Source organism: Zingiber officinale, chromosome 8A (assembly GCF_018446385.1).
Source record: "Zingiber officinale cultivar Zhangliang chromosome 8A, Zo_v1.1, whole genome shotgun sequence".
Taxonomy (NCBI): Eukaryota; Viridiplantae; Streptophyta; class Magnoliopsida; order Zingiberales; family Zingiberaceae; genus Zingiber; species Zingiber officinale.
Genome location: NC_056000.1, coordinates 52,279,037 through 52,295,980, shown reverse-complemented (window position 1 = coordinate 52,295,980; position 16,944 = coordinate 52,279,037). Strand labels below are relative to the sequence as shown.

Genomic DNA, 16,944 nt, shown 5'->3' with positions numbered 1-16,944 from the left:
GATCAATCCCACTTTTTAAAAATATTTTTGTAGCATTGACCAAAGTAGTTTTTTTAGATAATGGAATAGAATAGGAAAAGCTACCCCTTCAAATGAAGCAATAAATAGTTAAGAAAACTAAACTTCCATCAAGAAACATTTATTTTGTGTGAATTGTGAGAATAGAATAGTTATGCTTACGAACGAAATGCACCATTAATATATGTAAACAACTACATAAGGATAATAGGAAAGTTTTGGCACAACGTTATTTTCATGTAACCTGATGATCCCAAGTTCGAATTATGAAAATAACTTTTTGCAATGTAAGTAAAACTACGTGCAATGAACATTGAACTCTTCTCCATAACTCTGCATTGACGAAAGCTTCATATACTGAGTTATCCTTTATAACTACATAAAGATAGTATTTTAATGTAACAATTGTAAACATAATTTACTAAACAAGTGAGAATTGCTCATCCTCCAATGAGACTAAATTTACAATTAAACATACATAGGATGTATAACCATGAGTCCCAACCATTTAAAATTTTCTAGACTGTCTTATCCCTTCCATAAGACTTGAACTCTACTCACAGCTATAATACTAGCAATACATAAATCTTCCAAATCTCTTTTTTAAGTGTTAGCTATGTGTCATAGAGTTCATTGTAAAAGATTGAGATAAATAAACTTCCTAAATAGCAATAGAGCAGTGCTCTCAACACTAATGGACATTTAATATTTGATAGGAAACATGGAACAGCCAAATGCTGCAAAATGCATGATCAACAAGAGTAACAGGAGCAGCACCTCTTCCATCTATGGAGTTGCTAATGTAACAATACAAATCATAGACAAAAAAACATTCAACTATATACTCATTGAAAAAAAGCTAAAAGTCTCAAGCAATAACATTGTATATTTGCAAAAATTTCAAACAGCACTCTGAAGTAGTGAGTGATTCTATGCATATGGGCAGGTGAGGTGACAAGCAAAAGAAAATGAAAATAGAGAGTTGACAAGGATCAAACATGCTTCATCTCTACAGGTTGTAACTTAAGAGTACCCTCGTGCAGAAATGCTGGAGGAGTATGAGGATCATCACCAAATGGAATGACTTGACTTTGTTGTTGATCCGAACTCTGCACGTTCTTAATTGATAGGGATGAGATGTAATAAACAATCGCGAGGGAAACACTTACAAGAGACAAGAGAGCGCCTCCGGAAAATACTCCAAACTTCACAATGTAGCACAATTCACCAAAATACATCTTTTCTTGTCCCCACCGGTCGTTCAGGGCAGCACCACTCAATAGAAAAACAAGCGCTGCTACCAAGCTACCCCTGCACGAATTTAATCAATATATTCCAGATATAAGATGAGTTTAAGAAAAACACCAAACATAAGAAGAATATATATATATATATATATATATATAATTCACCACAAAGAGAACAGGAAGTACTTACTTTCAAGAGAAGTTACTAAAATTAAAGCAGAACTAGTGAAAGATGGATGAAATTAACCCAAGTTTGAACCAACAATTACATATTGTTATTTCCCTTAATTATTTTTTTTTGTAAAACTATTTCATTTATTAATACAAGCATGACCATAGTAAGATTTCTTTCAATTCTAGTATTCTGCAAATAGTGTATATTTTTTGCCCTAACAAAGGTTTAACCCAAAGAAGCAGCTTTATGTTTTCTATGAAATCATCCCAAGTTGATGTTAGTGCAGAATAATGTGGATAATTGTTGTCTACTGGAGAAGCAAGTCAAATGTAAACAAGTTACCAAGAAGCAATAAAGGAGATCAACCCTTTTCTCCAGTTGGTGTCTGATGGATTAGGATGATTGCAGCACATATGACAAGCTACAGAATTTATGATGACCTGAGCAATCACAAGAGCCACTGCTGATAGTAATCCTAGAGCTACTGCTGGGCTCCTTCTTGGGTACACACACGTACCTAGTATTGTTTGCACATCAGAAACCTGCAAGGCAAAGTATAAAGAAAAGAAATATTATAATTGACAAGTGATCATCCTACATTTAATGTAGCTTTACTTTCCAACTGCAAGCTTGCCCTTTAGAAAGTATGTTTTCCATTGACAACAACTAAGACTCCTGATGGTTCATGCATGGTAGATATCGTTGTTTGTCTCATGTTCTTCTTCCTTGTTTTGTGTTGCTCTCTTATGTCATGTGAATACTCATGTCATGTTTATGTTCCATTTGGATCTAAGATTTGGGCAATTGAACAATCCGGTTGACTGGATGTCAAATACATTGAGTAACTGTCTTGGAAGAATGAATGCAAAAGGCACTAAAATCATTGTAATATTAAATGGGTTGGCTGATTTTGGGATAATAGTCATCATGGAGGCCTTCGCACATTGTATTGTGAGCAGTGTCAGCATCTCGACCATTTTGTGGGTATCCTAAGCACTCAATATTAGTGCCAACAACTGAAACTAGTATTGTGGAGATTTTGGAAAGCAAAAGAACGACGTGCTAAAGGGGATAGAGGAGTTTGCAGGTCAAAACAACTTCTCTATAAATGAATTTCATCTCAGGTTATTGCGAGAATCCAAATTTTGAAGGTTGATTAGCATGAAGCAATTTGTGTCAGTTGAAAAAGTATAGGTCTAGCTGTCTAGGATCTATTAGAAGCAAATACAAGTCATATCTCAATAATAAGAACATAACGAAATGTTAGAATACAAATGCAATTTGCAATCCCCAAGATGATTGAAAGACAACTTACAAATATACCTCCATGGAACATCTCTATGCAAATAATACAGTAATAATATTTATATACTGAATGGCAAATTATAAGTTACAGTGTAAATATGAGTAATGTATAGCTTAACCTTAAACACAATTAAACCATGCAACAAGCACAACATGCAAATCCAAATTCATATGAACAATAGAATATTCAATTCAAAATATAACAAATTGCAATGGAAATGAGGACATTGAGAGGCTCCTAAATTTAGTCAATCCTCCATACTCCTATACAGAACAGCTTACCTTGGATTTCATGCAAATTTTATTAATTTTCTAATTTCCCAACTTGTTAGTTTGTAACACTAAAATTCTCTCACAATATTTTTTTTATCACAATCTAGTTGAATGAGGTGTTTCCCCAAGATCATACAACAAGCAATCAAATGATAGATTCTCATTCACACAATTGTCTCTCTTGCAAAATATTAATTTATTTACATAAACAGTCTTCTTCTTACCCAACAAATTTGTCACTGAATACTCAAAAATATAAACTGACGCACAATAAGTGTTTTTCTTTAGTCTTTTACCTTCGACTCACTCTATTTCATTAGGATCCCTCCTACCTTAGTAGGTAGTTGTAGTTCACCTCTTACTCTTCTCTAACCTTTCTTAGAAAAGAGCCTGGTCATGGCATACAAACGAATGCATGCAGGGAATTTTTTTTTTTAACAAAATACAATTATGCAAAGTGAATAAAAAAAACACAGTGTCTAAATTGCTCATTCTGATGGGTTGCTCCTAGAATTCAATGATAGGCTCTCAAAGGCTTGGAATTGAAAGGAATTTCTTGAAGATGAAGATGACAAGGAACTTCTTGAAGATGAAGATAACTCAGATAAGCATAAAAGGCTCTCTTGAAAACGTAAGAATGGAAAGATAAATTCATTGCATCATCAAAAGGATTAGAGAGGCAATGGTTCCTAGTCTCAACATTAACATACGCATGGGATTGAATTCTAGTTGTTGTAGATGAGAATGGAACAGAACAAATCAAAGAGCAGGGATTATGTAACTACTAGTTTCTATGGATCATGTGATCATGGATTTAGTTCAGTCATCATGATGCCCTAAAACTTGATACAAGATATATCATATTCAAATTTTGAACTTCTTAGGCTATGGGTATCAGTTCTACAGGTTTATCCTATGAAAAGGAAGTATATAGTAGGCATTTAGATGTCAAGAATAAGGCTTTGAAGAGTGATAAAGATTAAAGCATTTTCATAACTAACCCTACCTAAACTACTCAAACTAGATACAATGGCCTCTTTGAATTATTCTTGATGCAACTTGATAATGATTAGGGACATTTTGATCCTTGAGATACCCTGAAGTCCTCATGCGCCTTTTTAAATAATTTCTCTATTTTGAAAATTTTCAATGTTATTGATTGTCCAGCTATTAATGGTAAAACAAAATTTTAAAACAATTGCAAAACAGCTACTGAATCATTAGAATTTTCTTATTTATATTAGCATGCCAGAATGCAGAAAATGTAGTCTTGTAGTTCTAATATGACAGATGCATAACACATAGTGACTTTGTTAGACAGGTGATTGGCTTGCATGGCTTTATCCTCGGCCATTGTCTTTGACAAAGATTTGAGGCTTGTTAACCACTTTATGAGAACTTTAGGATGGTTTATGAAACTCAAATTCTCTTCAGCATTACAACCAAAGATTGAAAGGAAAATTGAAATGATAAATAAGAGTCTTGAGTAGCATTTTTAGTTTTTTGATGCTTTGTAGGTAAAAATAGTAATATTTGCATACAATGGATGGCTTTGGTTAATTGCTTGATTGGTTCAAGCTTATTCTAAGATGTTCTAGATCACCATCTTTACAAACACATTGATGTTAAATGCAACAAGATAGCAAACAACCAATGACATGTGCTTTGTAGACAGACATAGTAGGTTCAAAGAGTTAAGTGGGGAATAGTGCTTGTGATAGTGGAACTCAGAGATCTTCTCATGAATCATTAATGTTGCATTTGGTACACTAGGAGTCACCGATGGAATGGAATTGTTCATTTCAGATCCAACTAATTTTGTTGTTTGGTTCATATTTCTTAAGCCATAATGAAATCAATAATTCCCCAATAACCGGAATTAACATTCTAGACCCTGCAACTTAGATTCAGTCATTCCAACCCAACTCACTCCTCCCAGTGTACTTCCCCATCGCCACCATGGGAAATCGCCCACCCCCTTCCTACATACTTCCTCCATGATCACCATTGAACGCCACAAAACAGCTTCACTTCATCATTGCTCTCTCTCTCAACATCGTTGCTACCACAACGGGGAAAATGATGGCCTTCCTCTTATGTGATACCCTTAGCAATGGAAGTAGGTCGAGCTAAGAGATGAATCTCCTAGGCATACCAACGGGCATAACTACTAGGGTAGTCATCTCCACTGTAGTTGGAGAAGTTAGTGGCATCGAAGTTGTCGTAGAAGATGGCAATGTCAATGATGTGGGCAACGAAGATAGTGGCAACGACAATGCGGAAATAGTGACAAAGATGGTGATATCGAGATATAGATATGGAAGTAGTGACAAAGATGGCAATGTGCCCTTCCTCTTCAGTGGTTTCAAAGGCGATGACATAGATAGCGATGTTGGTAATGTGCAAGTTGTGTAGTGAGGAGGGAGAAGGGAGAGAAGAATGCAACACTGAGAGAGAACAACAAACATAGTTCCAAGTTGTTAATATTATTTTTTTCATTTCGTTCTATAGTCCAACCAAACATAGGAATAGAATTTAGCATTTCATTTATCATTCTCTCTAATCCCTTTCATTCACATTTCAATCACTCCATTTCAATAATATGTATTAGACACAGACTAAAGGTAAATGTCACGTGCCTAAGACTATAATTATCCAAAAAGATATGACCAATAGTACTTATATTTTAGAGTTTTGATGTGAATATTATGCTATCTGCAAAGTGAAAGATCTCTTGCTTTTTCATGATCCTCAAAGAGAGAAATACCACTATACCACAAAATCCTACTAGGGTTGCATCAATATCATCGCCATTATTAGAACAAGAGTGGATTTTGTTAGTTCTTGATGATAGATCATTATGCCTACAAGAGGAGGGCATCAATTCTTTGATTCTCTTAGGAATATGCTAATTTTATAGACATCATTCTAGATGTCTATAAAATAATAATTTTTAAAATAAAGTAAATTAATAATAATCCAGAGGGGCATTTAGAGGTCTCACCCTGTGCCAATCTCTCTCTGTTCGGGCATTAAATCCTTCTCTCCCTTACCTGTTTTTCTTTCCTTCTCTATTTGGAGCAAATAGAGATCCTTAAGTAACAAGCAAATATGGGCAAAAATCTAAAGGGTGTTTTTTATTTTTCAAACTGATACAAAGGGTGTCCCTATTTTGGGTATTACCAAATGTCTATTATACGTCTCTTTATGGTGTCTTTGAAAAAATGAGCAGTTTTATTGAAAATGTTCATTGATCATGTCTGAAAGCGGGAGAGACGGCGCGCTGGCTAGGGGGGTGTCGAGATGGCTTGTATGTTGACTGAGAGAAGACTCTGAGCTGGAAGAAGATGACGCTAAGCGATCCTGGAGCTAAGAGCTGCGAACCTGCGCACACCACATACGGAGCAATGGGAACGTTTGAGCAAGAATTAGGGAAGGGTCCCTGGCGTAAGCACCTCGACGTTCAAATCTGAACAATAGTCGAGCGAAATGGAGAAAATGATGAGCAGTAGAACAACAATGTAAATGTACGAGTATACAAATGCGTATGCATTCTTGCGCGTACCTAGCCAACGGAGAGGACCACGCTTTTTAAACCGTCCCTCATAATCTCCGCAATCAATATAGCGACAGAGAATGTCTAGTGTCAGAATATGTCTAGTAATGAAGGATGCACAGTAACTTCCCCATGGTTGGAAAAATGTTCTGTTGTATGTATATGTCAAAATAATGACATATTCTTTGGCAGCTTGTCATGATTCTCTGACAATGTTGTCTCCTTGAGAGAGTCCGACCGACTCTGGGCCGACCAACTGTAGTTTAGGAGGCATGCTCGTGTGGGGAATTGTGCTCTGAAAGTCCGACCGGCGCTAAGCCCACTGGCAATATGATGAGAGTCATGCTCATGAGAAGTCGAGAGCTAACCCTTAAGTCCAACTGGCACCAGACGGATGCAAGTTGAGAGTCTTGCATTTGGAGAAGTGGGAAGCTGAGCCAGTAAGGTCCGACCAGCCCTTGAGCCGACCGAGTTTATGTTGGGGATTCGACATATGCTCAGACAATATGTCTGGTCAAACTTTATGTCGAGGGTGCATCTTGCACTCGGCCGCTATACTTGAATATAGAGGCCGGTCCAGCCGAACGATGTGTCTAGCCGACAGGCAGAACACTCGGCGATGACAGTTATTTCGGCACGACACCGATACAACCCAAGCCTTCTTAACTTTAACTGCCACATCATGTAACTTTCTTAACGTCAAACCCAACTTTGGGGGTCTCACCTTACTTGTTGTATCACTAGCCTCTCCTTCAAGTCTAGTCAAAGGAGGTCGCAAGCTCGATTGACTAGACACTTGTGTTCTTTATGTTATTGGCTCAAACGCTCGGTCCTATTTTTATCGTTCGAGTTTTATGATGGGAGCATTGCCCATTTGAATAGTTTGCAGTTGTGGTAAGAGTTGAGGATAGGCACGAGAGCAAGCCCGCTTGTAACTTGACCGGTCGGCACAAAAGTTTGGAACACAGGCGCGAGGGCAGGCTCGCCTATAACTCGGTCGGGACTTGGGCGCGAGAGCATGCTCGCTTATAACTCGACCGAGTGACACCAGAGTTTGGGACATAGGCACGAGGGCATGCTCGCTTATAACTCGACCGAGTGGCACAAGAGTCTGGAACTTCGGCGTGAGAGCATGCTCGCTTATAACTCAGTCGAGCGGCACGAACATAAGCACGAGAGCATGCTCACTTATAACTCGGTCGAGCGGCATGAGAATCTGGAACTTGGACGCAAGAGCATGCTCGCTTATAACTCGACTGGATAACACAAAAGTCTGGGACATAGGCGTGAGGGCATGCTCCCTTATAACTTGACCAAGCGGCACGAGAGTCTGGAACTTGGGTGCGAAAGCATGCTCACTTATAACTCGGTCGGACGACACGAGAGTCTGGAACATAGGTGCGAGGGCATGCTCGCTTATAACTTGGCCGGATGACACAAGAGTTTGGGATGTAGGCGCTAGAGCATGCTCACTTACAATTCGGCCAGACGGCTCGAGAGTCTGGGAGATAGGCACGAGAGCATGCTCGCTTATAACTCAATTGAGTGGCACAAGAGTCTGGAACTTGGGCGCGAGAGCAGGCTCGCTTATAACTCGACCGAGCAGCATGAGAGTCTGGAACTTGGGCGCAAGACGATGCTCGTTTATAACTTAGCCAAGCGGCACGAGAGTCTGGAACTTGGGCGCGAGAGCATAATCGCTTATAACTCGGTCGAGCGACACGAGAATCTGGAACATAGGCATGAGAGCATGCTCGCTTATAACTCGGTCGAACAACACGAGAGTCTGGAACTTGCGCGCGAGAACATGCTCGCTTATAACTCGACCAAGCGACATGAGAGTCTGGAACATAGGCGCGAGAGCATGCTCGCTTATAAATCGTCTGAGCGACACAAGAGTATGGAACTTAGGCGCGAGAGCATGCTCACTTATAAATCGGCTGAGCGACACAAGAGTATGGAACTTAGGCGCAAGAACATGCTCGCTTATAACTCAATCGAACGGCACGAGAGTCTAGGACATAAGCGTGAGGCAGGCTCGCTTATAACTTGGTCCAACGACACAAGAGTCTGGGATTTAGTGTTGTAGGCTATGACCCAAATGCCTTGGAGTTCTAGAGGCACAGTATATGACCCGAATGCCTTGGAGTTCGGGAGGCATGGTGTATGACCCGAATGCCTTGGAGTTCTAGAGGCATGGTGTGTAGTCAGAATGCCTTAGAGAGTTAGAGGCACGGTGTATGACCCGAATGCCATGGAGAGCTAGAGGCACGGTGTATGACCCAAACTGTGTATGACCCGAATGCCTTGGAGTTTTGGAGGTACAGTGTATAACCCAAATGCCTTGGAATTCTGGAGACACGGTGTGTGACCTAAATGTCTTAGAGAGTTAGAGGCACGATGTATGACCCGAATGCCTTAGAGAGCTGGAGGCATGGTATATGACCTGAATGCCTTGGAGTTAGGAGGCACGGTATATGACCTAAATGCCTAGGAGTTTTGGAGGCACGGTGTATGACTCGAATACCTTGGAGTTCGGGAGGCACGATATATGACCCGAATGCCTTGGAGTTTTGGAGGTACGGAGTATAATTCGAATGTCTTGGAGAACTGAGGAGGCACGATGTATATAACCTGAATACCCTGGACTTTTTGTTGTGTTAAAGATAGAGATATATTTTGAATTTTAAAATATAAAATTCAAATTTTAGACTTACGTGTCAGGTTGGCTTGAGCGGATAATCTCAAGTTGTTAAATAGGGACAGATGAGTCGTTTGGTATGGTTGAATTGTCGATCGGAGCATTCCTGCAACTGGAGTTGTTTCGGAGCTGTTGATCGGATTTGACTTGCCAGTTGGATGTTGTCCATTTTGATTACTGTTGATCGGCATTTGTTTGGGGATGCCGGTCGAACTTCACGTGAAGATGTCGCTCGAATGTTTTGATCCTCGAATTTGTCGATCGGTTATTTGCTTTGAGTGTTTGCCCGACTCTTCCTACTTCTTGAAGGAGATCCTCGAGCGGAGGGAGAAGTTGATCCTTTATTTGCTTCTCTTAATTCGGTTGTTCACATACTGATGACATTCACGGATAGCATGATGAGGAGATTGATGGTAGTCACAGAAATGTCTGTACCTTTCAGACAGTGACTGATCAGCTTCCCGCACAACCCTTTTTTGCAAAAAATTCGGGTGGGAGTTTCTGGGATGTTCCAGAGGTGGTAGTAGTTTCTAACCGACTTGACCCATCAGAGACAGTCACCTCCTTCCAGGCGACCTGGTCTTCCTCTACACTAATGTATTTGACTGATTTCCCCAGCAGGTCGTTGAAGTCCTTTGGGGGCTTTCTGACGAGGGCTAGAAAAAAATCCCCTTCTAAAAGACCTTCGGAGAAGACGCTTATTAATATTTAGGAAGTGGCGAATGGAACATCTAACGTCACTTGGTTGAATTGCCTAATGTATGCTCACAGGGATTCTTTGGCTCCTTGCTTGAGCATGAACAGACTCAAGCTATCTTTTGATACCTCCTGCTACCAGCAAAGTGGTGTAGGAAGGCTTTGCGAAAATCTTTGAAGCAGCAAATGGACTCGGCCCGAAGCCGGCTGAACCATCTTTGTGCCAAGCTAGAAAGAGCGGTAAAGAACACTCAACACTTAACGTCATCCATGTATTGATGAAGGAGGGTGTTTTCAAATTTAAGTAGATGATCTTTTGGTTCGATCGCTCCTCCATATTCTCCGATCGTCAAAGCGCAGAAGTGACTTGGCAGTCTGTCTTCTAAAATTTCTTGAAAGAATGACACACTTCTCCGCTCGAGGAAAATATTGGCCATCGGCGCTTTCTTCTTTCAAAGGCCCCGAGTGGCCGCGTCTCCAGAAGATGATATTTGGGGCTTTTCCGCTCGTCCCATATTGTCAAATGAGGTGGAGAATAGTGCCCTATAATACGCAACTGAGGAGGGCGGTACAGTCGGCAAGCTACTCGGCTATGCAGGCACTTGCACGAAGCTTGCCGAAGGAGGAATTGGATGGAACCTCATTAGGCCTTCCACTCGGGTCCCTCGTTCGGTGTGAGGGCCCATCATTGACGCAACAGAGTTGTTCTGTAAAGGACATTCGGCTACTGCCTATTGTTGCTGCACTAACTTCTGCACTCGGGCAGCTATTAGCAACTCAAGTCTTCTTGTGACAAGGTAACGGTAGTGAGTCTTCCAGCTTCTTCCATCTCTGCATTTTAGTTTCAAGCGAAGTTCCCACAGATCGTGTCCCATTAGAGCCACAGGCACTCCGACGCTCAAGTCAGAACAATAGTCGAACAAAATGGAGAAAACAATGAGCAGTAGAACAACAGTGTAAATGCACGAGTATACGGATGCGTATGCATTCTTGCGCGTACCTAGCCAACGGAGAGGATCACGCTTTTTATACCGCCCCTCATAAGCTTCGCAATTAATGAGGCGGCAAAGAATGTATGGTGTCAGAATATGTCAGGTAGTGAAGGATGCATAGTAACTTCCCCATGGTTGGAAGAAAGTTCCGTTGTATGTATATATCAGAATAATGGCATATTCCCTTACATCCTATCTTCTAGAGAGAGTCTGATCGGCTCTGGGCCGACCGATTGTAGTTTAGGAGCCATGCTCATGTGTGAAACTGTGCCCTGGATGTCCGACCAGTGCAGGGGTCAACCGACTATATAATGGAAGTCATGCTCATGAAAATTGGGGAGTTGGGCCCCATAAGTTCGACCGATGTCAGGGTCGGACTGTAAGTTGAGAGTCTTGCATTTGGAGAAGTGGGGAGCTAAGCCCCTAAGGTTCGACCGACCTTTGAGCCAACCGAGTTTATATTAGGGATTCGGCTTCTACTCGAACAATATGTCCGGTCGGACTTTATGTAGGGGGCTCATCTTGCACTCGACCGCTATACTTGAATATAGAGTCTGGTCCAGCCGAACGATGTGTCTAGCTTGACCGATCGACCCTTTAGTTCGATCGGCCAAAACACTCGGCACTGACATTTGACTTATTTCAACACGGCACCGATACAACCCGAGAGTTGACCCCTTCTTGACTTTGACTACCACATCAGCCAACTTTCTTGACGTCAAACCCAACTTCAGGGGTCTCATCTTACTCGTCGTATCATTCATTTTGTGAGTTTAAGGCAAACAACATTCCAATTCAAATGAAAATGTATATGAATGTTCACTTCCCAAATTGTTAATTGTTCACAAGTGAGGTTAAGGAGTTTTTGTTTTCAAATTAACAAAAGTGAACAGTTTGAATGCAAATATTCATTTTAATTAATTTAAGAAACCCTGCTCAATTAAATGCAAATATTCTCTTATAATTAAAGAAATAGATTAGAACAATTTTTCTTTAAATCAGTAATAGTCTGAATTAAAATGGTTCTGTTTTCAACAAATCATGGTAAAGAGAGGCATAATGGGTATATTAAAGATGGTGAGGTGCCCCTTGGATGAATAGTCCAAGGTTGATAAATACTTAAAGGTTCCCTTTTAATTTTTGCCTAATATAGTTTGCGGAGGTCAAAAATATATTAGTAAATCTACTCGACCTCCAAATCAAGTTCTCGAAAATAGCATGAAACAAGAAAAAAATGGAGGGAAATAATAAATCTATAGCAGGAACAGTAGCACAAAAACGCTAGAATAGGGCTTTTGTTGACAAGTTCCAAGCTTTGAACCCTAATTCGATAGAATTAGAAAATATATTTATTGCACGAGTCAGCTCCAAGAAAATAGAGTGGTTATATAAACAAAGACGCGCCTTCAAATAGGAAAACTAACGCAAGAAATATTGCCCTAGATCGTTCGTCAATTTGAAAGCACCGAAAGCAGAAGGCCCGACGGACGTGAGAAATCGCTCAAAGCGACAAATTCAATGCACCGTAAATCGATGAATAAAGCGAATTGGGAAGGAAGGACGAAAAAAATAGCGTTTTGGGATGGAAAACCTTAATCCTTGTGGCTTCTGCAGCAAAGGCGAGTGCTGCGGAGAGGAGGCCTAGAAAGCCCGCGGACGCACATATGATCAACGCCTTCTTCTCCATCGCCAACCAGCTCGTCCCTCTCCGACAGAGACAAAGAACAAAAACAGTGGCGGGTGAAGATTGCGACGCTGGGATGAGTACGGCGGTGGTGCTGGTGGCGAGTACGAGGAGTGGGCACACCGCACTCGGCACTCTCTCCCCGTCTCCACTTCGGTGTGAGGCGGTGGGAGTGGACTGCGTAGCAATTTGAGTGGGGGACGCAATTTTTATACAGGCGCCCCAAAATCCTGATATTTTACTAATGACCCCTTCCATCCATTAAAAATTTGTCGAATTTAAATAATCTTACTATTTATTATTTAATTAAGAATAATAATTCTTTAATAATTAGTTTTCATAAAGTCTAAAATTATATTATATTAATATTTTTTTTCTTTTCTCATTACATATAATTTTAATATTTATTATTTTTTAATTAAAAATATGTATTGTTATAATTTTTTAGTCGTACATTTTATAATGTAGAATTGGTAACATCACCAAATCATAGTTCATATGGGACAAAAGATGGGGACCCCATAGATCATCCGAGTTGGTATGTAGTGGGATGCTTACCACATGAGGTCGCGGGGTCGAAACTCAGGGTAGTCGAGGCGTAAATCCCCGGTCCCTGTGTAACTCACCCCACCTGTCACATGCTCACTCAGGATGCTGTGATTTACCTCCCTCATGATGGTCTTGGGTCGGATACGACGAGGGTACTAGGGGCGAGTGATTTCGCCTTTGCCACATATGGGATAAAAGATGGGAGTTTATATCAAGGAGAAAAACCCTTTTGTGCCCTCATTCATATTGACAATAAGAAACCCTAATAAACTAATGGATATGCATATATATGGGATTCTCATATTATACTTTGCTGATCAAGTTTAAGTATGACTCACTAATATTGTACTTTATCTTCCCCCACTTTTGGACCTTTTCATTTTTTTAAATTTATATCTTAAATAATTATTATAGCAAAATTAGTATACATTCAAAATAAGATAATTTTATTTAAAAAATGTAAATTATGTCATGCTAATGTTGTATTTTTCTTATGTAAAGATCCTCTGATCCGTAAATTGTGGACTAGAGGATGATCCATTAATGTGGACTTTTGATTTAGATGGATCCCACCTATTTAAAGATGGGATCCATCTAAATCAAGGGTCTTCATATAATGAATCATCCCCTGATCTGTAATTTGTGGATCAGAGGATCTGTTCTTATTTTTCTTTTGGTACGGTTGAGGACGGAAGGCGGTGGCCTTTGCAAAGTAATAATCAATTTTAGAGGCATTGTTTTGCAATTGCCCAGTTATTTTATCCATTATTTGGAAAGGAAAGCAAGTATTCCTTGCTTGATTATTTTAATTATTTCAAAAATTACTTGTTTTGATCTAATAAAAAAAAATTAATTTGCAACAAAGACTTAAATCAGATCCTTAAAATCTTTGCACTGTATTCGAATGGGAGAAGGAAAGATTCATTAACAAAAGAAAGAAAGAAGAGGAAAAAAAATATTATTTAAGAGGGAGGAAAGGTTTACTAATTTATTTGGAAGGAAAGAAAGGTGAGGAAAAGTAAAATATTTAATTTTTTTTATTTAGGAGAGAGTGAAAGTTCATTAATGTGTTAATTTATTTGAGAGGAAAGAAAAGGAGGAAAAGTAAAATATTTAACTTCTCTTTATTTAGAAGAGAGGGAAGGTTCATTAATGTGTTAATTTATTTGGGAGGAAAGAAAGGGGAATGAAAATTAAATAGATAAAGTTCTAAAAATACATTTATCTTTTAAATTAGATATTTTTTATAATATTAATATTTATGTTATAAATATAAATTAGATATTTTTAATAACAAAATTAATTCTTTTATATTATCATTTAAATTAGTTACTTTATTAATAAAAAAATAATTCTTTTATACTATCAATAACATAATTATTAAAATACGGATAACAAAGTAATTTAATGAGAAATAATGAAAATAATAATTCTCAAAATCTTAAATAAAAAAATTGAAAGATAACCCAATAACTAGAATTTTTGTTTTTTCAAAATTTATTAAATTTTGATAGTAAAATTAAAAAAACTATAGATCTCTTTTTAAATTTTGATTTTGATGACAAAAATGATTTCTACCTTTAATTCAATTATAAAATGCATTGGATCCCCTCCTCTAATGATCTAACAGTAAGCGAGCTGTGAAGAAGGCGGGGGAATTAGATTCCGATGACATAACAAAGTTAGAACTATTAAGAATATGGATAAAATTGGAATAAAAAATCTTTTATTTTCCTTTCCCCTTCTTTACACTCCAATTTAGGGTGTAAGAAAAACTCTCCTTTTATAGGTAAGAAAGGTTAAAACTTACCCATTCTTATCTTTTCTTCCCTTCCCTTACTCTTTTCAAAACAAGATTCAAAGTTTTCCGTCTCCTTCCCTCACCTCCTCTCAACCATTAATATTTTATGTAATTATTATTATTATTATTATTATTCACCCCTCTACTCTTCCATCATTGTGCACTCCAATTGTAATTGACATGCTATTCAAAAAGTTAGTACACTAAAAACACGATCCATAAAAAAAATACTATAATTCTCTATTATCCTATTTGAAAGCTGGAGAGATTGCACTCTAGTGATGATGACCGGATGGTTGACTGGAGCAAGACTTTTCCCTTTTTGAAAAGACCTCCTTGCGATCCTGCACACACGCCGACGATCCAACAGAAAGTTAGTGATCAAAAACTAGGGAAGGGGGTCCCTGGCAAGGCCCTCTAACGCTCAAGTTAGTACGACCCTAGAGGAATGAAGAATCACAGAGAAAAGTGTTCCCGTGAAAATAAGGCTCAAATGTTATAAATTGCATACCTTTCTAACGGAGATGAACCCCTTTATATACCATCTATCATAAACTCCGTGATCATGAGGTGTCATAGTGTGTCGGAGTTTGTTGTGTAACGAGTATCCGAGGAATCTTTTATCTACCCACAGATGTATCTCGTCTGTCGTTTATGGCTTAAGCCTTTGATGAAGCCGTTGAAGGAATATGCTGTCATAAATGGTCGACTGATGGGAAACAAGATAACCTCCAAAGGTGACCCCAAAGGAATATTCCTCGATAATTCTAATAAGTTGTTAAAATGTTGTCTATTGCTTGTCTGCGAAATGTATCTCAGCTGGTTAACAAGGTTGACCATCCTTGTGTTTGTCTTTATATTAAGCTGCTTTGTTATGTATTGAATGTTGTCATGAATCCGGTCAGAGATTCATATGATACATTGGTCATGCAAAAAATCTACTTAACCAACCATATGATAAACTGTGTGTATTAAAGATCCATTTAGAAATAAATATGCAACTATATTTCTTAATTACGGTCGGCTTTATAATGGTCGGTTGTACATGGAAAGCTTTATAAAGTTAAATACCTCAAGTCTAACCGGTCCTTCATCTAGTCGGGCACATATGGAGAGATTTATAAGGTCAAGCGCATCAAGCCCGGCCGGTCCTTCATCTAGCCGGGCGCATACGGAGAGATTTATAAGGCTAAGTATTTTAGGCCCGACCGGTCTTGCGTCTAGTCGGGCGCATATAGATATTTATAAGGCTAAGTGTTCTAGGTCTGGCCAGTCTTTCATCCGGTCAGGCACACATAGAGATTTATGAGGCTAAGTGTTTTAGGTCCGACCGGTATTTCATCTAGCTAAGCGCACATAGAGATTTATGAGGCTAAGTGCTTTAGGCCTGACTGATATTTCATCCAGTCGGGGGCACATAGAGATTTATAAGGCTAAGTGCTTTATGCCTGGCAGGTCTTTCATCCGGCCGAGCGCACATAGAGATTTATGAGGCTAAGTGCTTTAGGCCCGGCTGACCTTTATTTTAGTCTGTCGGCCCTCTCCCACACGACTTGTAATCTGATAGAGCTAGACCCAAGAGCCTTGATACCAAGTGAACAACGAAGTTAGAGGGGAAGTACACTCTATAAGTACCCAAGGTAGTTTTGATGTGATCAACCAAGTCAGGTTAGGTCCTGTTTGTGTTTAACCCTTGTGTCTAAGTGTGCAAGAACTTAGAAGCACAAGAAGTCGAGTGAAAGACACAGCTAACTAGAAGGACGACATAGGAGAGAGTCGATGGGCTCGGTGCATCTGAGGGATGAGATGCTGCGGAAGAGTACGCGGGCGGACGAGAAGGAAGCACGCGGCATTTCTGAGGGATGAGAAGCCAAAGCGAAAGTTTGCTTTAGAAGGCCGAAAGTTAGGTTTGGGTGAGCCCTATTCCGGATGACTGAAATCACCCAA

General features: G+C 39.3%; 1 protein-coding gene across 1 annotated transcript; it reads right to left on the bottom strand.

The window, feature by feature from the left end:
* Positions 1–866: 866 nt before the first annotated feature.
* Positions 867–12,905, bottom strand: LOC122010798. Its single transcript, XM_042567273.1, has 4 exons — positions 12,555–12,905; positions 1,783–1,982; positions 1,188–1,329; positions 867–1,127 (listed from the first exon to the last, which is right to left on the bottom strand). The coding sequence occupies exons 1-4, from the start codon at positions 12,903–12,905 to the stop codon at positions 1,011–1,013; spliced, it is 810 nt and encodes a 269-aa protein (XP_042423207.1). The 3' UTR covers positions 867–1,010.
* Between the last annotated feature and the right edge of the window lie 4,039 nt (positions 12,906–16,944).